Below are 24,043 nucleotides of genomic sequence, written 5' to 3' on the forward strand. Positions count from 1 at the left end.
TATATGGACTTTTGGAGCTAGTTTGCAGCTAATGCTGCTAGCTACTTTCTTGGAAAAGAGTTTGCAAAACTGGGCTCATTTTTTCAGCTGGATCACTTTTAAAACTCTAGCGTACTCTTCCTTGTTTCTGAAGATCACCCACCTGCCTTTAAATCATTATATTTTACTAACTTAGGTCAAACTTTTTTTAAATGCCAAAGTGACATGTTAAAACATGTTTGTTGTATTTGCATTGACTAGTAATGAAACATGTGTTTTGTAGTGGTCTCGCTTTGTGTGATTGAGGGCATCATTGTGGTTATGCTGATATTTCTGAGGAAGAGGCTGTGCATCGCTATTGCATTACTGAAGGAGGGAAGCAAGTAAGTATGGATAGAAGCTCTGTTGACTGCTTAAAAATTAGATGGTGCATTTGACTCTTTTTTTCATTTATACAACGCAATTCAAAAAGATCTTTCTTGTTTCTAGGGCCATCAGCTACATCATGTCCGCTCTCTTCTACCCCATCATCACCTTTTTCCTGCTGGCCATCTGCATCGCCTACTGGGCCGTCATAGCAGTGTATCCTCCTAACTGCTGGTTCCTTGATGAACTGTCTCATTCAGACAGTTCTGCTGCGTTCATGCAGTCTGCAGTAGTTTTACTGTAGAAGCACTACATCTAGTTCATGACGATTATCCACAACATCATACTGTATATAACAATCTATCAGTAAACAGCTGCTCTAGTTCATAATTAATGGATAGTGTTTCTTTCACTTGGTGCTTTATGTTTTTAAAAGCAAGAGCAAAATGGAAACAAGCTTGTGTTCCTGTGTCTCAGTGAATTGTTTGACCATTTCCACTCAACCCCTCTTTACCGTGGACACGTTTTTGTCTTTTTTAGGGGGTACAGGGGGTCTTTAGGGGAAGATAGCAGGTCAACAGTATATGCCACATAGAAGTGGTGCAGCTCAGATGCAGCTCAGCATTGTGTGTCATGGTCTTATAAATCAGAAATTAAAAAGAATATTAATTGTGAAAGTGTATAAGGGCTTAAACATTATGAGGGAAGTATACGATGGCCATTCCCATGCTCTATTATGTCTCATAAGTTGTTGCAGCAATTTTTGGGTTGATACCATTTGTTACACAGATTTGGTGCTAAATTTAACCATTTTTTTTACCACTCGGGGATTGATAAAAATGATCATTAATCCCTCCAAAATACCACATTAAGACACCAAGACCTTGGGGAACACCGTAGAAAAAGCCATGCAGTGTTGGTATCAAAAACTTTTGACATTTTCAGATTTCTGCAAGAATTGTATTTTTTCAGCAATTGGATGGCGATCACTTCTGTTGTGTAAATTGCTCAGAAACCCCCTTATTGTCAATCTACCTAGGAAAGCCATCCATCCTCTGAATGCCCTTGGTCTTTAGTTTGTGGTTGTAAAGTTTCATGAGGCCATGATTATCCTAGAGGTCATCACAGGCCATTCTACACAGTGAGGTAAAGTTTAAAAAAATGGTCTCACTATATGAAATTGCTACTATGGGGACTAACATCATCACACACGAATACAATTGGTGCTCACTGGATCCACAAAAGTCTCAGCTTTACAGTGATACCCAATTTATGTAATTCCAAGACTGTTTAGGGACCCCAGTGTGCAGACACACATTGTTGGAATAGGTGAAAATAACACACTTATACTGCACTGTTTTTGCCCCAAACTGCATGTAATTATCATAAAGTGGGCATATCTGTAAAGGGGAGACTCGTGGGTACCCATAGAACACATTTTCATTCATATATCTTGAGGTCAGAGGTCATGCCAGTTTTTCCTCGCCAAAATGTAGCCTAACTTCAGAGCGTTATTTAGGCTCCTTCCCGACATGCTAACACAACATGGTTGGTATCAATGGATTCATTAGGTTTTCTAATTCCAGTAACTTCAATCTAGCTCTCTGCTACGAAATGAAATGTCGCTTTGTGTTACCCTTAACTGGTTTGTCCTCAGCTTCTTAGCATCATCTGGTGATGCAGTCTACAAGGTCACACCTGCTGACAATAATTGCATGTATGCGAACCTCACATGCAATCCACAGGTTAGTTGTCTCCCACACTCTTACACAGTGAAGTCCATTTACTGGAGAAACCAATTCTTTATTTTTATAACTGTGTCATTTCTCTGCCACTTCTTGCTGTGTGAAATATTTCTTGGTCAGACTGTAATCAATCAAAGCGAATGTAATAGCTTCTTCTTATTGCCTACAAGTAAAATCTGATAGCTGGCGGTGAGGTCTTAGAATCAATCTCTAAATGCTCTAATGTAAATAGAGTTCACGTTAGTCGCCGACAGCTATGAGCGATTATTTGACAAATGTTAGTCATCAGCCTGCCTGCCCCCCCTGGTTTGTGTACGGTAATGTGAGAGTCTAAAAACATTTATATGCTATGTGGTCACACAACCTTTTAATAAATGCAGGATTAAAGACATGCATTAGCAAAAATGAATCATTAACATGCAAACAGAGGTACAGTGGAGGAAAAAGCCATGAATAGAAAAGTGTTTTTCTGTCATTGAGTAGTTTGCCTTGTTATGAATTAAGTGTAACAGAAATATTTAAGCAAATATTAGATCACATTACTCTTGTCCGACTACACATCGAGATCAAATCTGTTGCTTTCTTTCAGAACTTCAATGGCACAAATATAACCAGAGTGTGCCCCGGGTCACAATGCATGTTTGCCTTCTACGGCGGGGAAAGTGTGTACCACCGCAACATCATAGTCCTCCATCTGTGTAACCTGTTCATGTTCCTCTGGCTGGTCAACTTTACCATCGCGCTGGGCCAGTGCACCCTGGCCGGGGCCTTCGCGTCCTACTACTGGGCCCTGAAGAAGCCAGACGACATCCCTGCATGTCCCCTCTACTCCGCTTTCAGCCGAGCCATACGGTAGGGAGCTGGAACGCGTCAAAGTTAAGATGTCCACTGCTGTTTTAATATTTCCTTACCCCTAAAGAAGTCAGATATCAATAAAAGTAAAATCTGCTAGTCTCATAAATAAGGGGTTTCTCGATCAAGCATCTGTTCAATCTACTAAGATTCCTACGCAAATGTTGAAATGTCTATTATACAATTTGGTTTCTCGTGTCACAGTTACCACACAGGTTCTCTTGCCTTCGGTTCTCTGATCCTCGCTGTGGTTCAAATGATCCGAATAATTCTCGAGTACCTGGATAAAAGACTGAAAGGTAAGCTGCAACTCTTAAAGGGACTCTGTGTAAGAATCAGAAATTGCTTGTTAACAGTGACAACTGTGGCCATTAAGTCAACTTTTCCTGCTTCAGTCTCCTGACTGTGGTCAGAAGGCACAGGGGAGACACCGTAGATTTTACTCACTTTTACTCATTACTCGCTCCGGAGTGAAACCCCGTCACTTCACTCCGCAGCAGGGAAACAAGACACATTTCTGCACAAACTCCAACTTCCACTGTACATTTCCTTGATATTCTCAAAGCTTTACTAACTCTCTTCTGCTCCGCCGCTCTCTCTCTCTTTTGCTTCACCACTCACTTCCCACGTGCACACACTCTTCGCACTAGCTCTGCTGTTCTCCCACAAAGCTAGTTTTACCCCGACGGGCTTCACTAGATATAACTTTGTTTTTGTTTTGCTTTTGTGGAGCTTGTGATGGAGTCTGAGTTGTGGTGGAGTCTGATTGTTTGTTGGCGTTAGCAGACTCCATTTCTAACTGAATGTTACGGCTACGGCTAAGGCACGGGAAAAACGGGCCCGGGTTCTTCACATTAAAAGCAGTCCACAGGCTGAAAGAGGAAACCCAGAAAGTCGTGGAAGGTCTCATATTTCGGTTACGTTACAACCTGTTCACACAATGGCAATAAAAATGTAATGTTTGTAAAAATGTACGTACAGTCCCTTTTAAAAACACTAATCTTACACAACGTAATGATTATTTCAAATAGGTTGTTGATTATTGTTGCTAATGTTTTCCCAGGTCATCAAAATGGATGCACTCGATTCGTAATGTGCTGCCTCAAATGCTGCTTCTGGTGCCTGGAACATTTCATCAGGTTCATAAACAGAAACGCATACATTATGGTGAGTTGAGAAACATCTGCTTTGGACTGAAGTACCTTATAGCAGTTCAGTTGGAATTTGGCCTCAGTGCTTCATTATTCTCTACTTTTCTCTCGCCAACAGATAGCAATATATGGAAAGAACTTCTGCACCTCTTCCAGGAATGCTTTCTTCCTCCTGATGAGGAACGTTATTCGGTAAGACCTTTTTCTTAGGTCTGTGTCAGATCCATGCATCTAAAAAAGGTCAGAGCACAGATTACTTGCTGCTGAGACACACTCGGTTCACATGTTTAGAATTACAATTACAAATGTGTGGATTTGCTGTATGTAAGTCAGTGAAGCAATCAAGAAACAAGTGTTTCATGCAAATTTTTTCTTATTACTTATGTATTTAATGGTGTGTGCACTCTCTGTGTCTCAGCGTGTGACATTGTCTTCTGTTTCCTCCTGCCTCCTCCTCTGTAGGGTGGCTGTCCTGGACAAGGTGACAGACTTTCTGCTCTTCTTGGGAAAACTGCTTATTTCAGGAAGTGTTGGTGAGTTACAGATCACCTGCAGTCTGTGAAGTGAAAGACAGGATGAGATATCCTCCTGAATATTAGGCAGATGCTAAATCGTCTTTCCGCCACGCACATACTCTATTCCCTCTATTTGCGTCATAATAAGATGAAATTTACCGTTGCACAGGGTCGTCTGCCGGTCTGTGAAAGGAATTAAATCTCTTACTTTCAATTTTAGGAGGCCTTAAATTCAATTTGATTTATGAGCTCTTAATTTAAACATAAATCCAAATGAATCCTAGTAAGTTACCCTTAAGAATTCCTTTTCAAAATATAGTGTACTATTTGACCTTCACTAATGTAGGATTTATTGATCTCAATGTAGCAGAACAAGTACGTGTGTTTGTAAGCCCTTCATTTTCCCCTTTCAACCAATTTAAAAAGCATCTTAGAATTATTTGTGCTGCTTGTTGACTGAAACCGTCCTGGTCGATTTGTCCAAAAAAAATGTTTTATGTATTTATGTTTGGTATTATAAGGAATTTTAAAGGCATCATGTTTTCAGGTTGTCCATCCGTACGTACGTCCGCTCCATTCTTGTGAATGCGATATCTCAGGAATGCTTGGTGGGAATTTCTTCAAATTTCACGCAAACGTCCACCCGGACTCAAGGGTCAACTGATTCGATTTTGGTGGTCAAAGGTCACTGTGACCTCACAAAAGACGATTTTGGCCATAACTCAAGAATTCATATGCTAATTATGAGGGTGTCTAACAGGATAAAATGATGTAGTGATAACATTTTGGACAGACATGGATGCAAACTGCAACTTAACTGGTCGGCGGAGGCATACAACTGTGAGGCGGTAATTCTAGTTTTTTGTATGTTTTCCAGGTGTTCTCGCATTTTTCTTCTTTACACGTAAAATCCCAGTCATTCAAGAGAAGGTGCCATCCCTAAATTACTACTGGGTCCCCCTTCTGGTAAGGAGTTAAAATGTGGGTTATTAAATGAGTGATTGTACCAGCAATAACAACTGAGACTGAATCAAGTTTCTTCGGGAGGTTGAGGTATGTTTGTATTCTGACTGTATGTTTGAATTCACTGTGCACACGAAAGATTTTATCCAGACGCAGTAGAAAATTCTTCTCCTCCATGTCATGTCTTTGGCTCAGACTTCGCTCAAGTAATTGTGAAAAATTGTAAAATAACTGTAGAAAAAGATTCAAATGCAGCTGGAGTATTAGTTTGGCAAATATATGACATGACAATTCTTCAGCTTTTCTCACAGAATATACCACTAAAATATTTATATAGCTTATCATAAGCCTTTATATTTGTCCCATTTTTGCAAAGGATGATGAAATTTAATAATTTAGAACTAATTTAGAACGCAGCCCCCTAAGTTTGTATGTAGTTTTTTTTCTTGGTGACTCTGCTCATTTCCCTGAAGACCTACAGGTAGGCCCAGGCAGTGGCATCTGATTAACAGCATGTCTAACACCTCACCTGTCTCCAGAACAGAGAGAACACACACTTCCTGGTGTAAAGTGTGAGGGATGAAGTTTGTCTCTGCAAATGTGTGGCATAGATTACAATGCTCACTGGGTGCTCACTGGGTTCCTTTTTTTAAATTGTAGAAAGTTGTTAAACACCGTTCCAGTTATTCAGATCAGATTGCATTGTTGCACAATGTAATTAGTTTTGTTGAATGATTCACGACTCAGTGGTTCATATTATTATTGATGTTTGTTGGAATGCAGGTTTTTAATAAAAAACAGACTTTCAGAATAAATGTTGACAGTATAGCATCCTGACTTTGATCCGTTGATTCTTTCAGACGGTGATATTTGGATCCTACATGATTGCACATGGCTTCTTTAACGTCTATGCCATGTGTGTGGACACGTTGTTCCTGTGTTTTTGTAAGTACGCTGGTTCTTTTCAGTAATTTACATGACACATTGTGAGAATATTGGTGTTTTCAAGCTCATGAGCTTGTGTTTAGAACATGTGAAGTCGTACAGGATATGCTTGGCGTTCAAGTAGTTAAGTCGTGAGAACACCGCTGCTAAGCAACGGCAATATTAACATTACTGTCGGCGTCTAGAAGCCACAGAGGATAACAATTTAGCAAGCTAGTAAGCGGGTAACATAATTTAGTAAATGCAAAGGCATAATGACAGAGGAAAAAGATTAGTCAGTAGGGACTATATAATTTTCCTCAGACCTATTATAAAATTACGAAGAAAAACAATATACGACTAAAATTACAATATATTAACTTATTATGCGCCGAAAAATGAACTTCCTTGGCCTCCGCCATTTCTGAGAATGTCCACAAACACATCACAACTCGTAAACTCTGAGCTTTCAGAAACTTTCTACTTACGAGGTCGTGAATACCACAAGAGGGGGGCGTTCATATGGACTCTTCTCGTGGAACCCATTTGAAGGCACCATATGAGTACTTGTACTGAGCACTGCTATGATGGTTAAAGATTAAATGTCAAGCAACCTGTCAGCAACTGAATAATAATGACTTCCCTCTTTAAAACTGACAACTGAAACTGATTCCTGCTCATTTAGCTCTCTAATTCCTGCATGACCTTTTTATAATATTTCTCTCTACTAAGCCTTTGCTTTGCTTTCTCTCTCTGGCTGTCACTGTGTCTGCTCTTCCTGCTCCTCCTGTCCTCTGCCGTGCTGGGACCTGGTCTCAGGTGAAGACCTGGAGAGGAATGACGGTTCTTCCTCCAGGCCCTACTACATGTCTCCTGGCCTGCACAAGATCCTGCTCAAAGGCGAGGAGGGTGCCAAATTATGCGCTGCCTCCTGAGCTGATTCGCGGCCAATTTTACTGAACTGCTGACTCTCTCACTCACTTCTCCATATCTGCTGTACGTGTGGGGGGGTCTGGACGTTTGAGAGCGAGTACTGTAGGGCTAAACATCAAAACTGGATGCATCCCAGCCTGGTCAGGGATGGCGTGGACATGAAAGGACATGCTTTTACTCCAGTTGCTCCCAGAAAAGGCACGGGGGGGACTAGAAAAGACCAGTTTACTTCCTCTCTTGAGCCAACTCAGATACTTGCCTTTTTTTCTGCCACGCTTCTTTTCTTTTTTCTTCTCTGTATTCTCTGCTGACCTCTGCCTTACTGAGAGGGTACACGTCGAATCGCAGGACAGACGCACGCACAGGCTGAGATGAATATGATACAAGCATTTTTACCCAAACAAACATAAGGACCTTACGATGTACAGATGCCACTGATGGACTACGGCATAAGGCTTCACCGTGAAAACGTGGTGGAGTTATGGGACACCCTCTTGTCGCACTTTGGTCTTCTAGTGTAAAATCATGTTTTGTATGCACTTTCACATATGGGAAAAGAACCATGTGATTTATTTCTTCTGTCAAGCATGATTACTTTGCTGGCTGTTGATGTTTACCATTGGTTTTATAGGTTGCTTTGATCCACCGTATTTATACTAACACAAACACACACATCCAAAAAAAATAGTGTGTAATTGTGCACTTAGCGAAGCAGGATTCTCTTATTTTACATCATGTCAAAAGTTGCCATTATGCTCATAAACGTACTGTAAACCAGACAGAGACTGTGTGGGAGGTCAAGACTTCAAAAGACATTTTATGTTTTTTTGCTTAATATTTGAACAGAACCTGACAGTTTTCAGGAAACTTCTGAATGCAGCCACTAGTTTATGTGCCTAGTTGTGAAAAAAAAAATACAAAAAAATGTTCCTCTTATTCTGTGGTTTTAGACCTAACACCAGGAACCTTTTGCGATACAGTTTATAAAAGGATGTCAAAGCCATTTTTGGTAATTTTTTTATTGGATGGTTCAGATGTATTGCTGTTTTAATACTAAGTATAATACACGCATCTATCTGGAGGTTATTCAGTGTTCTTTTTGTATAGGAGAATTTTTTTTATCAATGAAATCCAATGACAATGTGAATAATTTTTTTTGGAATAAACATAAATGGTTTAAGTATTGTCCAGTGGCAATTTCCATCTGGATTTTTAACATGTTGCTACTGCTGCTTCCTAGTGCGGGACCTGGAGGCAAACGACGGCTCACCCGGTCGGCCCTACTACATGAACAAAACCTTGAGGAGGATCCTCAACAAGAGAAACCTCGGGTTGAGAAGGAAATAGAGGAAAGACGAAAGGTGGGAGAAGGAGAAAGACTCAAGGTCATTTACCAAAGCACGGTACAAACAAGCCCATGTGGCAATAAGCATTTTGCCAAATGTAAATTAAGTGTACACAAGTTGCAACTGTGCACTATAATGGACAAACTATAGCAACTCTAATAATTATATTTACCCACATGATCATAATTTATGGATTTGCTAGTTGGCATTTATAGCTAACTCCAGAAGTCAGTTTGTATAAAAAACATCTTTTTATTGGATGGTTGACAATGTCACACCAAGTTCTTTTAAATAGTTTTGTTTTATTTTGTAGTTATAACTGAAATATATATAAATATGTATATGTTTTACAGCCACAGTCATACCATACAGTAAGTTCCTATTGGAACAACTGATTTCTTTATTGAGACTGTGGTCTTGTAGTTTGTAGTCTTGTAGGACTTGTAGTTGCCAGTTTTCACCACTTGGTGGTGCCAGTCGTCACCAGACGTCTAATGTTATTGAGGTTTGAATGCTCTGCTGATCGAACTAGTTTTTCCATGAAATGGTCAAACGTCAGCTCATCTGTCTCAAATTGTCTCACATTGAGAAACATATTTGTGTCCACTGTTTTAATATTTAACTGTTGAGGACATAATAGTACAGCAGTTCAAAGTGCTTCACTCTTTAAGTGCCTTTTTTTTAGAATTGCCACATTGAGTGTCTTATTGCATCCTGCAGCTACATCATTTTATTTTTAATGCTTTTAATTTAATTTTACATTTTTAAAGAACTTTTTAAAGGGATAGTCAGCAGCCAGTGATGGAAGTTTTTGTCTTTTTTCCTCTTGTGAAGTAGAAGGATGTTCTGTGTTTGGTGGTTTGGAAGCATCTCACATAACCATAAAGTCACAGGTTTATTCTCCGCTGCAGCCGGTGTTTCCAATCAGCAAAGAACGCAGAACCTCAACATTTTACATGTGCTTACCATTACAACGTGTGCTCTTTAAGTGATACTCCCCCGAAATGTATCTTATTAGTGACTAAGAGTCGCCTCCTGTTAAAGGTGACTGTAAAAAGCTGCTTCCTTTACAGAGAACAGTGGCTGTGGTCATCTTGATTTGATGCCAATTGCAATTAGGGCTGGACGATCAAATATCACAATATGTTTTGACCAAATACCTCGAAATCGATATTGCGACAATATTGTAGGGTAGAAGACCACTGGTCCTTTCACAAAATAATACAAATGATATTTTTAATAAATAATCATCAAATAATCTAAAATGATATCACTTTACTGTAATGCAGCCTTTAAAACCAGGAAAAGACAGCACTTATGCCATATCACGATATCCAGAATCTAAGACAATATCTAGTCTCATATCACAATATCGATATAATATAGATATATTGCCCAGCCCTAATTGCAATGCTTTCCAACAATACTAGTACATTTTCACAGCATAACAAATACACCTGCAGTATAATCCACTTCTCTGCTGTCCATTTGTATCCTTTGTATGTTTCTACCACACCAAAATATGGCAAGTATGAGGCTTTTGTTTGTCACTTTACTTGGTCACATGTCACAAATGAAAGCAACATCTGACAAAAATATACAACTAACTGCATGAGCTACGAACAGAAGCAGTGTATTTAGCCGTTCCAACAAAGAAATGTCTGAAGTGTCTCAAACAGACTGAACACACGGATGGAGAGCAGAGAAATTTGTCTAAGCTGCTGGAGATATTTGAGAAGTTTCTGTGATCATTTTAAGATTTAATCTGCTGTATAAACGACCTGTAAAGGATGAAGATTCTGTCTTTGCTCCTATCCTGATACATCTGGGTAGAGTATCACCTTAATTCTGAAGATTATTGAACAAAACATAAGACCAACATTTCTTGTTGGAGCTGTGAACTTCATTTGAAACAGTGTTAAATCGTTTTTGTCACTATGGGTCATGTTGTTGATCCATAGTGGGGCTTGTACTGCATAGTAGTACTGAGTTACTAAGGTATTAGTTGAAAATAACTTTTTTTCTGTCAATCAGATTTTTTTTTTTTTTTTAAACTTACCATGTGTTTTACATTGGTTACTCTATAGGTATAGGGAACGGGAATGTGACGTCACCTACAGCAAGTCAGCCATTTTTTTGAGGGTAAAGGGTCAGAGCGCCATCCTCTGGCTGTTTACTGCCAGTATCAAAAGATAACACAAAACACTGCACAGTGATTAAGATTCAAAAGCTGAATTATAGTATATATAGTATACAGTCAGACACAAAGGTAGGCTAATGGGTTATGGGTTTCATTTTGCAAGATATCGGTAGATTAAATATGCAGTATTAGCCGACGTTTTGTTAGTATTCGGTTGGCATAACATTAGCTAGCTTATCTTTGTCCGGATGATGGCATTTGCATTTGCATTGGCATTTGGCTTGGAGATCTTAATGTCATATACCTACCCATTTGTAAATTGGACATCGGCCTCCAAAGATTGACATATTTTGAACTGCTAACAGGTGTTCACTAACGCCAAAACACATCAGTGGCTGTCTTAAATTTTGTAATATATGGCCCCTTTGCCTCTGTCAGCTTCTCTTTATATGGGTATTTGTCTTTCGCACATACTTTATACATTTCTGTTGATGAACGATTGACAGATGACAGATAGTCCGGTGATATATAATGACAATCTACCGTAGCTCTGTACGCTACCCTCCAAAAATGGCGGCGCGCCCCAGAATGCTGCGCGATTCCCATTCCCTATAAGCACATCTCTGGCATCAGACAAAGCTTACATGCTGTCAGTTTGCAACACTATTTGTATTACTGTTGAGCCAGTATTGTGGGAGATGCAGTCAGTTTGATGACATTTTTGATTAGTTGTTGAAATCCTGTGAGGTCCAGCTGATTTTTTTAGTCAGAATTTCTCTTTTCAGAATGAGTCATTCGCTCGTTTTGGGCATCACCAGGTTGTTGGTGAAATAAATGAGTGACACATCTGCTGCTGGCAGTTTCACAAACTGTGTCCTTGTGTTTCACAGCAATCAAACCTCTGCTGAGGTTTTCTTTTTTCCTAAATGGATCCATGCATCACTTGAAATGACGCTAACTTTTAGATCTTTGAGATGTGACTCATGCTTGTGAGTCTTTGTACCATGTTTGTCAAAGCCCTCATGGTGCCTCAGAGTGACAGCACCGCCAGCCTTAACACGCCTCCTGCCGCCGTTTGAGCTGAACACGCCGGGACACGCACAACGTAACCATTCAGCAAAAGCAAAACAACTCTGCTTGTGTATCTGAAAGGAGATAAATGATGCATGTAGTTCTCAGTGTGGCATATTACGCATGTTATTATTCCTTTTTTTATACTGAATAACTACTATACTCCAGATGAATTGTGTATCTGTATGTTCATGCAGCTCAGGTTTGGTTTCATTCCCATGAGGGTGAATGCCTGAGATCTGATAAGTGAAGTGAAAACTGTTTTTATATGCCTCCCTCCCTCCCTCGCATGTCTGGAAATTAGATTCTTGTGGTCAACCACAGACAACAAGTAGACACAAGTAAAACTGCTCTCCTTGTTAGAATGTGCGTCAGTTTTCTTACCGCAAACTCTTAAAAGTCAAACTCTGAAGATGCAATGCTCCAACCTGTCGATACTCCAAACTGTTTTATTTATTGTGGCTCGTCTGTGCAGAAAGCTAACAGTATAAAAGCCTCTGTCATATATTTATTTAAGGTTGCATGTGTTTTTTAACAGAATATATTGCCTTCAAATAGAGATGTTTTGTTACTTCTGTTTTTATCAATAAATAGTTTTTCTACTATGCATTTACTTTCTTCCCAAACTCTAAGTAATGCACGTTCAGGTGAAAGGTCATTCATCCCGGGTTTGTGAAATTAGACATTTATTTTCAAAACAGACTTCACATACAATAAATAAATTAAATTGCAATATCCAAACACTGCTATACAAACAATTTCAAGTTCACCTTCATAATGATTTGACATTTTGGGGTCTGGTGGCTTTCACTTATAGAGTAGCACGGTCAAACTGTGTCACCAACTACACAAACAAATATAAATCTATAATGTCATCATATGTCACAATCCAATGAGGTACACTGAAAGCTTTCCATTTCCACATTATACAGTACAAATTATAGTCATCCATAATAATATGCTCAACAGTGTAATGTCAACATGTAATGAATTACTGGCAGTTCAAGAAAAGGAAAAGTTTTATGGTTGATTTAAAATGAAATTATATTTACCATGGAGATCTGAATACTGCGGCAGCTAATGACGGACGACCGCTGGTGGCTGAGGCTGCTGTGTCCGTGTGTGTTTGTGAGATTGTGTGTGTGTGTGTGTGTGTAGGTGTGTGTTTGTGAGCAGCTCAGGCGTGGGACACAGGCAGAGAGGTCATGGCGTGGGCTGGCAGCAGCGGTTGAAACATGGATGGAGGGGAGTGTACTGCAGGCACACAGAGAGCACCGGAGTCAGTACAGTTTCCATCAATCATATTAAAATATATAAAAATCTCTTTGTAGAATTTTTACTAAGACATTATTGGTAAAAGCTTCAGTATTATCTTTTAAGCTTCTTTTGTCTTACCTAATTTGTTTGATAAATGTTGTTATAGGTGATTCACAGCAATATAAAAATCTTGATTATTTGAATGTTGGCTTATTAAAATCATTTATATTTTCACAAAAATAAATTTAGAAAAATTTATTTTTCTAGTACAGGACAAACAGCAGTTGTTGTGACCACGTTGTGAAAGCTTTTATATTTCCTCTTAAAACTCCTGGTGACTTGTAGGACTTTCCATAAAAATACAGAAAGTGACAAATTATATATTATATTATTATTAAATTTTTTGGGAATAATTACAAGAAGAACAGTAATGGCCATTGTGACCTAATGGACAAAGTAAAGTATGTGGTAACCATATCATTTTAAATATTTGTCCTTCCAATTAAGTTTATGGGCGAGTCTAAATATTTATTAGTGCTATTTTAAGTGAATTAATCAAATAAATACAGGTAGCTTTGTATTTTTTTCCTGAACTTATATAGCAACTTAAAAATCTTGTCTTTGACTCATTTGAAAACTCTTAAAGTCTTTATCGATGTTCATCCTATAAACTGATGTTTTAGAAAAATCCCTCTTCCTTTGGAATAGATTTTTTAAATGATGCTTAAAAATTGTTTAAATATAACATCAAATCATCAGCAAATGAGCTAAGCTCATCTGTTTCTTTGGCTACATTTATGCCATTCACTTGTTATTTCTGTGAAATTTTCAGAGCCAAAGATTTAATCACTAACGTAAATAAAGAAGGAGATAATGAGCAACCCATAGATAGAAAACAGTTAAAAATTAAATTTTAAAAAATTTAATTAAATAATAAAACAGTTTTATTTATATGGGGCAACCTTTCTTAGTGCCTATTAGTCAAAATAATTAAGATAAACTTCCATTTAACTATAAAGTTATAATATTTCAAATGTTAAAATAGGACTTTGACATGTAAAGCAGTGAATGACAGTAAACAGTCTTAACATCATGAAACGGCCGTTGCTCACTGTCTATGAAGGAGTGTAGTGCAGAGAGCATTGATCCCTCCGGGCCTCCGTACGCCGTGTACTGCAGCTCCTCGGGGGTCGGGGTGGGCTGGGAGAGGCGGTTGGGCTGCAGCGAGGTCATGGGGGTGCTGGAGCTGTGGTTGGGGCTCACGTGTTTCTTGTGGCGAGCTCTGCAGTTCTGGAACCAGACCTGTTAGTTAACAGGACAAACACCTTTTGTAGGGCTGCATTTGATAACAACGAGCCATGAAAGAAGCAGCCATTGTCATAAAACACAAAGATCAATATTGTGTGTAATTATGTTAACTTGTACAAGCTTTTATCTCTCTGCCAAGAAATCTCATGAAGTGACTGTCGAGGAGTCACTTCTGCCCTCGGGTGAGTAAAACCAGTGTCACTATCAAACCAGTGTTAGCAGTGTTTAAAGACTCAGCCATTAATGTAAAGCTGTGTGACTTGAACCACAACTTTGCATAGTTTGCTGTTAGTTATATTATATTGTTTGAGTTATATCCTACACATTGAACACACCTTTGTTGTTTTCAGCAACGTTTTTTCATGTAAAAAGAATAAAATACAAAAATAATGTGTTCTGGTTCTCACATACATGTTTGTACACCTTTTTTTACATTTGCTCAATTACTGTACTTCAGTATAATTTTGTGGTATTTGTACTTTACTTGAGGATTTCCATTTTATGCTACATTGTACTTCTACTCCACTATATCTCAGAGCAAAATATAGTACTTTGTACTCCATTATAATGCAGTTTGATCCACAACCGTTTATTGTATTTCATAAGACAATCATATGTTTTTAAAATGTAAAATATTAATCAACAAAGTATCCAGTAACTAGTTGTAAATTAACTCTATACGTTACTTTTCAACTATTATCTGGATAATTTGTTGATTAATATTTTGCACTTTTTAAATATCGTCTTATGAAATACAATGCACTGTTGTGGATTAAACTGTAGCAGAATATAAGTATTTAAAACTAGCTTTACCATCAACCAGCTACACCATTTAAATGCACAATAATACATCAATATCATAAATACATATACAAACAATAGTATGGATGAAGACTAAGTTAGCTATTCACATATAAAACATTTAAGTTAAGCCTGGGACATGAGGGGAAAAGCCTTTAATCAGGATAAACTATAGACTTTATTCTGCTACTCAGTATAATTTTACACAAACAGGTATTGTTTAAAAGCATATAGACGTGCATTTAATGATAGAATTGATGTTTTTCTTTTTGGTTTTGTACATGTTTTACCAGCAGATAGTGGTCAAGTTTTAACCCTTGCTTCTCTCTAAGTAGTAGGATCATACTGTATATTCCATCATCCATTTTCCCTTTATGCACCGCTCCTTCACTGACCTGTATGACTCGTCGACTGAGGCCCGTCTGCTCCGCCAGCTTCTGCAGCGTCTGGGCGTCTGGATTGTTGTCCTGAGCAAACTGGCCCTGCATCACCTGCACGTTCACAGGTAAAATGTCAGTTTCAGAATCAGTTAAATAACACACAGGTTTACTTTGTTGTTGTTGTTGTTGTTGTTATTGTTGTTGTTGTTGTTGTTGTTTGTCTGTATCAAAAGCCCTGCTGTTAACAAATCATGTTTAATAAAGACTGTCAAATAGGAATTCATTTATACAGATAAATGTGAATAAAAAACATACTTACGTAACTTAAGTAACAGAAAAATATAACCATTTTATGGTAATTTTGGACATTAAATTATAGTTCCCTGAATAATGCAGCATAATAATAATAAGAAGGAGAATTATTATAATTATTATCAAGCAACAAAAAATGTACAAAAGTATGAGTTAAATTCCAGTATCCTTGTTTGTGGCATTCTGCCTGCAGTTTTATTACAATCAATGCTGTATACATTTATCCAACTTATTCAAATTGACACCTATTTTTAGTTTTACCTTGTATGCTAAATTTTTATTACACACATTTGTAATTATATTAACATAACACACAGGATGAGGCCAATGTTTTTAGGCTCAGTTATTTAGGCCAAAAATGAAAGAATTCAGTGTTTTCCCAACAGAATTGTATTATATATTATTTATCTATTTATTCAAGTGTCTGTTATATATGTGAGGATGGAGGTTATTAACCTGCAGCTGGTCGGCGGTGAAGCTGGTCCGTGCTCTCTTGGAGGGTTTTGGTTGGTTAATCTCTTGTTCTGTGGGCACAGCTCCCTCCATGTTAACACTGTTTCCTGCAACAAGAGCAGATTATCATAGTAAAACATCTTTGAATATTCTGCACATATATTACACCATATATTACTTTGAAATGCAGTATTTTAAACCTGTTAAATAAAAAGAGCAGCATAAAATAACCATATTTAAACCAAGCCTTTAAGTTCACCTTAATTTAGAATAGATTCTTGGGACATGATATTGTTGTAAATTCAATTTAGTAATTTCCATATAGACCTAACCGTCTAATATCAATAAATCAGCATATTCAACTTCTCTTTCAGTAGCTTGAAGTGACAGGAATTAGTGATTCAGTTTAAAAATCTGACTTTTGTGACAAGTATTTTTTTTTTTTTTCTGACAATAACTGAAATATTTTGGGGTTTTTTTTACAATAAGGGAAATATTTTGTCTATTTTTTACAATAAGGGGGCGGAAATTTGTCTTTTTTTTACAATAAGGAGAATATTTTTTGTCTTTTTTTTACAATAAGGGAAATAGTTTGTATTTCTTTACAATAAGGGGAATATTTTGTATTTCTTTACAATAAGGGGGGAAAGATTTTGTATTTTTTTACAATAAGGTAAATATTTTGTCTTTTTGACAATAAGGGATATTTTTTGTATTTTATTTTTTTACAATAAGGGAAAATTTTGTGTATATATATATATATTTTTATATATATATATATATTTAAGAGAAAATTTGAGTCTTTTTTTGACAATAATGGAAACATTTTGTCTTTTGTATATAAGGGAAATATTTTGTCTTTTTGACAATAAGGGATATATTTTGTATTTTATTTTTTTTACAAAAGGAATATTTTGTCTTTTTTTTACTATAAGGGAAATATTTCTGTCTTTTTTAGACAGTAAGGGAAATATTTTGTCTTTTTTTTACTATAAGGGATATATTTGGAGGGGGGAGGGTTACAATAAGGGAATATTTTGTCTTTTGACAATAAGGGAAATATTTATTATTTTTTTTAAGACAAGGGAAATTTTATTATTTATTTTTTTTAAGACAATAAGGTAAATATTGTGTCGTTTTAAGGCCAAATGTAACAAATCCGTAGGAAAGTCTTGGAGGTAATCAAAGTCACTGTTCCGGCCTCTATGAAGTGCTAAAATAAAAACAGTAGCATAAAGACCGAGTCTCCTCCCCGGCTCACCCTTCTCCACAGCCCGCTTCAGGTTGTCCAGCATGCAGTCGTAGTGGACTCTGCAGAGCACCTTCTCCTCCACCAGAGCGAACTCCTCCCCGGTGGACAGCTGCCTCTTACAGGAGAAGCAGGCGAAGCAGGCCAGGTGGTAGACGTTGCCCTTCGCCCGGCGGACCCAGTCTGTGGAGTGGATGTTCCGGCCGCAGCAGGCGCACCAGGTGCCGAATCTTCTGCAGGTGAAGTCAAGGTGAGCCAATTAGACACCCGCATACAGGAGCTGTATGTTTAAAGGCTTCAACATTGAAGAGTTGTGTCTTTTCGGCATTTTAAAGGCTGATGGCATTTTTAACTCTTTTTTTTTAGGGCCAAGAATGAAGTAATCTAGTGTTATCCATCAGAATTTAGCCTGAACCACTGCAGGAAAACAGCTGCCTTTGTGAAATCTTGAGATAAAGTAGGCCCTGTTAAATTAAATGAATCAAATAGTTATAATAAAAATTACTCTTTAGTCTCCTCCTTGTATAGAAGTCACACAATATTACTAAGATCTTCGCCATCTATCTTTTATATATATATATATATATATACTTTATTTGCATTGCTTTTCCATAACAGAAAGACAACATACAATAAAACATGAAAGGATATAGATTGCCCTGTCTCTACAAAGTTTTCTTATTGCTATGACATATTCAATGGTTCATTTCCTCATCTTGTCGTTGACATGTAAACATTGTCCATTTCTCCCACTTCTCTCGACATTGCTCCTCTTGTGTTCGTATCCTATGGGTTAACAGTTCCATATCATATATTTCATTCACAATTTTCAGCCATCCATCTTTTGTAGCTGGTTCTGCCTTACACCATCTCTTCGTAATGGCCTTCTTACAGGCCACTTTCAGCAGGTATCTGTCTTCTCTCAACACAGTATTTACAGTCATATTACCGAAATATAGTACTATACATGACTTGGGTATATCATAGCCCAGAATTTTGCAAATAACCTTATGAACATTTCCCCAAAACTGTGCAACATCAGGGCAAAGCCAAAATATATGCGAGTGATCTACATTTATGGCCCCACATCTTCTCCAGCATGGTTGTGCTACAGACAAGTATTTGTTTGTAATTTGGGGTGTTGTAAAAAACCTAATTACATTCTTCCAACGGTGTCTCCATCTATCTTTTATATGTGATGATGGAGAGTTTAAGTGCAACAAGTTTTAGTTTGGAACGACTGAATTTTGAAAAGTGAAAGTTAAATAAATATGCAGCCAAAGCAGGGTGAACCGTCAAGTCCTGCCACTATTATTATTATTATTATCGTTATTATTGTAATTATTCCTCAATTTGCAATAATAATATGGAGCCTAATTATCGAGTGATTCATTGGATAATTTCGCTTTGGTATAGCAGCACTAATAAAAAAAACTCGACGTACATACCTAAAGTAATCCAGTTTACAGAAAACCTCCTTTTCTTTGATGTAGCAGCTCGTGTGGCTGCCAAGTGAAGTTTGGCACACGCTGCAGGAGAGACAGCGCACATGCCAGCACAAGTCGTTCACCTAAAGCACAGAGACATTCAAATTAGCAGAAGTCAATCAAGGTGGGCCTCGTTGTTGTTGTTGTATATAGACGCATGATGAATAACAGTAAAGAACTGGCAGCAGGGTTGCCTTTATGTTACTGTAAAATTAACATTATTATACTGTCGCTGAAATTTACAGCTTTGTACTGTTAATGAAAAATACAGTTTGAACTTTTATTAATTTCACAGTTAATTTACTGTTTAAAGATACACTATATAGCTGTTTTCCACCTTTCTTTTACATTATCTTACTGATTTGTTTTAATGCACTATTTAGGTTGTATTTTTTACATACATTTTAATAAACATTATTTTTTTGCCTATAGATGAATAGACTTAGCAGGTTACAGACATAGGAATAGTCACACTAAATACAATTAAAGGAACTTGTTAGGAAAAAGGCTATAATAGACTTGTTGACACTTTTCCAAAAAATGTCTGTCTATAGCTGGCTACAAGCACAGAATGCAAACCAGAACAACATGTGAGTGAAGAACAGAGCTAATTCACTGATTTTACAATCATGTACAAGCCTCACATGTGCAGATCAGGTCCCAGAATTAAAAAAATACTGCATGAAACTGTTACTGATGATACTTTAGACAGTTGATCAGCAGTAAAGTGCTGTTTTTTAAGAATGCATTAGTTAAAAACGGCCTATGAGCGTAATTTAACAGCTTTTCTTTTGTATTAACAGTAAAGCACTGTTTTTTTTTTAGCAATAACAGGTTAATACTGTTGAAATCCTGCTGTAAATTAACAGCAATTGTTTACAGTGCAGCTTTTAAAAACCCCAAAAATACAAACGAGAAGAAAAAAAAAAACATAATCCAAAATTAAAATGGAAAAACTTGCAAAAAAAAAAAAAGTGTTTACCTTTAATAAATATTTATCCACAATTTGGTCGTTGCAGCTCGCACACACAGCTGTGCCTAACAGAGGCGCTGATGCCATCGCCTGCAGCGACGACGCGTCTTCATCCAGAACCTCCACCGGAGCGCCCTGAAGGAGACACCAGACCTGCAGGTTAGAATAATGACACAGCAGCCAACCCACCACTCTGTTTACCTCCACATGTTGCCTACAGCACACATCACATGTTTGAACTCTGCTGCATCCGTTTAGGGTCACATAAAAACTGTAAAATATGACTTTTTGATTCTAGTTTTTCCAGCTCAACTGAATTTTTGTGTCAATATTTTAGAACATGACCGTTTGCAGAATAATATTTGCAGCAATTATCACTAACAGAATTTTAAAGCAAACTCAAAAGGAAACTCATTCGTTAGCTAAATTATATAAAAGTCAAGTCAAGTCAAGTCAAATTTATTTCTAAAGAACATTTAAAACAACATGAGCTGACCAAAGTGCTTTACAGACATACAGGCAGAATAAAAACAGAATAAAAACAGTTCAACAGAGCAGACAACAAAATCTCACACATCCACAGACAGAGACCAAGTTAAAATCCACGAGTAAAAGACTGTTATAATGAGCATTATAAAAGGCCATTATAAAGAAAGTTAATATTAGATGCTAATTTGAAGTATACAGGCCTGTGTGGAGCAGAAATATTACTGGAGCAAACAATCCCTCTGGTACCTGATCTGTTTATATCAAGTTTATTTTTGTTTATAGCTTATTTTGTATATTGTATATTGGTAGAATTTCAATTTTTTTATTCTTATTTTTTTTCTAACGTTTTTATCTATTCTTTTATAATTATACTGTTTAACTTGCACCAACAAAACCAAAGGCAAAGTCCTAGTGTATACCTCTCTTACACCTGGCAATAAACACTATTCTGATTCTGATTCTGGAAAAAAAATTAGTCACATTTGCCCACAAAGTATTCTAATTTTTATATCCATGGTCACAAATATTTAAAACTTTATCCATCAAAATATGTCCTCTCGTTCACCGAATCCAGTTTGATCTGCAACAGGTCACTTATTCCTACCATAATGTCCCTCCTGTCCTCAATGCATTGGCCTAGCAGCTCCCCGTCTCCTATACAGTCTTCACACATGTCTTGACGCTCCTTGGCTGCAGGACGAGGACGCATCTCTGTCACTCTGCAGCAGCTGCCTTAAATGCCCTCTGCTTCATCTCCATCCCATAAATATCATACCCTTTCACTTTTCACCATGACAACCCATGCAAGCGATTACCCTCCGAAATGACATTTAAAAAGAGAAGGATAGCCATTTACGCACATAAACAGTCAACACTTGAGCTAATCCTTCTCCTGTGCGCATTATGTTCTTGAGATGTTGCACCTCGACGCGCCAATTCCACGTGTCAATCAAAAACAAAAACAGCGCGAGGTCTCCAGGGGAAAAGGGGATTGATTTTTTTAATAACAGCAATTAAAAAAAAGGCCACAAACGTCTACACCCGGGGCAGCCAAAAGGTGAAGAGGTCTCATTAACTACTTGAGTTTTTAATTGCAGAAATTCAATTCAGGGAGGGCTAATTTTCTTCCACATTTCTTCAAATTGTGAAAATACTGAGCTGTCAGCCATGTGGAGGGCCGGCTTTAATGACACACTGAAGCCCACTTTCATTTAATTGGCAACGCAATTTCGACTAATATTTAATCTCCGCGACTATACTGACTCACACCTCAACTTGCTGGTATAAGAAATGTTTAATTATCCATTACTCACCTCATCATCATCGTTGGACAGCACAGATCCGTTTTCTCTCTCGTTAACGACGCAACACTCTACTTTGACTTCACTTTTCCAGCGCATGTCTGCGTCCAGCAGTGTGTGCAAGAAGGAGAACAAGCAGCTTCCCAGTGTCAAAGTAAAAGTGCTGTTATTCTTTCTTTCTCCTCCAGGATTCCTCTGTTGTGTGTGTCAGTCTCTGAAACCCTGAGCTGTTCCAGAGGGCGGATCATAATTCATAATGTTCCTGTCCTCTGTGGCCGCGCCTCCCTCTGGATATAAACTTATTATGTGGTTTTATATGAGCTTTGAAGGGGGGGAAAAAAAATACAAAATCTATCACAGATATTTTCAGATGTATTTTGATTGGACTTTCAATTTGCTTTCTGGTAACTCCTGAAATGACTGTTGCAAACATAATGATCAGTTGTGAAAGTTACTCAAGTACTGTGCAACTATAATTTTGAGGTTGCCCCTCTTTGTACTCTATACTTAAGTATTTTAATTATAGGCTATACTTTATACTTCTACTACCTTTTGAGGGTTGTACACTACTTTTTACTGCACTATTTTCTTTTATTTATTTTATTTAACCAGGCAAGTACTTAAGAACTAATTCTTATTTACAATGGTGGCCTGGCAAAAGGCAAAAAAGAAATATCAAAAATTGAAAAAGACAGCAGACATTTCCAACACACCCATTATTGGCCTATGACAACAAGCATTACATAGAAGACATGCAACACAGGGCCGGCTTCAGCCCTTTTGGTGCCTTTGGCGAAATTTGGATTTGGAGCCCCCCAGCACCCTGCTCTAAGAATAGGGTATAGGGTTCAACCCACCCAGAACCCTAACCCTAGCCCCGTAAACCGCAACAAACATCAGACATCACAATGGTTTTAAGACAAAAATTAAGATTTTTTTTTTTTTTTAGAGGGTGACCAGCGCCTCCCAGAAGGTGGCGCCCTATAGGCGACCGCCTATACGGCCTAACCCCTAAGCCAGCCCTGATGCAACATATCTGACAGCTTTACTCACTTGGCCTAGACTATTCACATCTGATATGGCTACAAAACGTGATTATCTAATAAAATATGATGCTTTTTTTTAGAGATTTAACTACACAACAGTAGATTGCATAGAATACTTAAAATCTTCAAATTAGCTCCACCACAACTGGTACAACATGTTCTTTACTCACTAATAGATCAACCATGATGATTCAGTAATATAGAATATGTAAAACTCTGAAATGAGCATTTTGCATAACAAGTACTTTTACTTATGCGTGCATGATAAAACTTCTGTATTTTTATTTAAGTACATTTTTGAATGCAGGTCTTGTACTTGTAAATACTGTAGGTATATATCGGAGTACTTCTTCCACTATTAGCCCATGTACATTATAATGTATCTTTGAGCAACATGTGATCTGTTTATTGAAGGCTGACCACACTTTACCTGTAAGTCTGCCAGTTTGCTCTCACTGACTTCACTCAGTAGAACTTAGAGTACCTCTAGGCTACTAAAATATTATATATTTAATTTACAGTTTGAGTCCATTAACCTGTTAGGGCAGTATAGTTCCCAATCTAATTGGCCCGTGACCCCTTAAAACGAATCAATGTCTACTTGCAACCCCTCGTCTTTTTTCCTTGCTTTATATGGATAATTTAACAAGGCCAAAAGAGAGAAAATTATTCCATAATTCACTGGAAAAAAGGCAAACATTATAGTAAAATCTGAAAAAAGATCAACATAATTTTAAGTTGCAGAAATATGTTTTATTTCTGCTTTTCCTATCAAATGTCCAAGCCCAGTTTGTGGCAAAGTGAAGGGTTGCCACTTCAATGCTTTTCTACATATTTGGTTTTAAAGTAGCAATCTCGAAGATTTTCATTTAAATAAATGTCTGTTAAGTCACCATCTAACTAAAGACATGACACAGTGGTGATTGAGCCTGTGGCCCACTGATGAAAGTATTGCGATATTTATATATTTGCAGTATTAAAACTGGGTGTCTGTGGTGACAT

At 37.5% G+C, this 24,043-nt stretch overlaps 2 protein-coding genes across 10 annotated transcripts in view; one reads left to right on the forward strand and one right to left on the reverse strand.

The window, feature by feature from the left end:
- Positions 1 to 11,331, forward strand: part of slc44a5b (solute carrier family 44 member 5b) — a 52,619-nt gene extending 41,288 nt beyond the window's left edge. For 4 of the 6 annotated variants that reach the window (XM_037770060.1, XM_037770055.1, XM_037770057.1 and 1 more), the window contains 11 exons: positions 263 to 362; positions 469 to 561; positions 2,003 to 2,090; positions 2,680 to 2,942; positions 3,147 to 3,241; positions 4,006 to 4,109; positions 4,212 to 4,285; positions 4,556 to 4,626; positions 5,486 to 5,574; positions 6,432 to 6,516; positions 7,315 to 8,608. In XM_037770060.1, coding sequence (XP_037625988.1) covers positions 263 to 362; positions 469 to 561; positions 2,003 to 2,090; positions 2,680 to 2,942; positions 3,147 to 3,241; positions 4,006 to 4,109; positions 4,212 to 4,285; positions 4,556 to 4,626; positions 5,486 to 5,574; positions 6,432 to 6,516; positions 7,315 to 7,430 — 1,178 coding nt within the window. In that variant the 3' untranslated portion in view covers positions 7,431 to 8,608. Of the gene's footprint in view, positions 1 to 262; positions 363 to 468; positions 562 to 2,002; positions 2,091 to 2,679; positions 2,943 to 3,146; positions 3,242 to 4,005; positions 4,110 to 4,211; positions 4,286 to 4,555; positions 4,627 to 5,485; positions 5,575 to 6,431; positions 6,517 to 7,314; positions 8,609 to 8,668 lie in introns of those variants that run through there. The other 2 variants (XM_037770056.1, XM_037770058.1) reach the window with 1 other exon arrangement.
- Positions 11,332 to 12,432: 1,101 nt separating this feature from the next.
- LOC119488418 (LIM/homeobox protein Lhx8) lies at positions 12,433 to 22,204 on the reverse strand. Of its 4 annotated transcripts, none has more exons than XM_037770065.1 (8): positions 22,008 to 22,204; positions 20,215 to 20,340; positions 19,194 to 19,315; positions 17,758 to 17,978; positions 16,500 to 16,603; positions 15,747 to 15,842; positions 14,355 to 14,544; positions 12,433 to 13,239 (listed from the first exon to the last, which is right to left on the reverse strand). In XM_037770065.1, the coding sequence occupies exons 1-8, from the start codon at positions 22,092 to 22,094 to the stop codon at positions 13,163 to 13,165; spliced, it is 1,023 nt and encodes a 340-aa protein (XP_037625993.1). In that variant the 5' UTR covers positions 22,095 to 22,204; the 3' UTR covers positions 12,433 to 13,162. The 4 variants fall into 4 exon arrangements, with proteins under 4 accessions (XP_037625993.1, XP_037625992.1, XP_037625991.1 ...); XM_037770064.1 differs by lacking the exon at positions 22,008 to 22,204 and adding an exon at positions 21,299 to 21,497 and having other exon boundaries at positions 14,355 to 14,532; XM_037770063.1 differs by lacking the exon at positions 22,008 to 22,204 and adding an exon at positions 21,299 to 21,493 and having other exon boundaries at positions 17,758 to 17,975.
- Between the last annotated feature and the right edge of the window lie 1,839 nt (positions 22,205 to 24,043).

The sequence above is a fragment of the Sebastes umbrosus genome, chromosome 5 (genome assembly GCF_015220745.1).
Source record: "Sebastes umbrosus isolate fSebUmb1 chromosome 5, fSebUmb1.pri, whole genome shotgun sequence".
In the NCBI taxonomy this organism is placed as follows: domain Eukaryota; kingdom Metazoa; phylum Chordata; class Actinopteri; order Perciformes; family Sebastidae; genus Sebastes; species Sebastes umbrosus.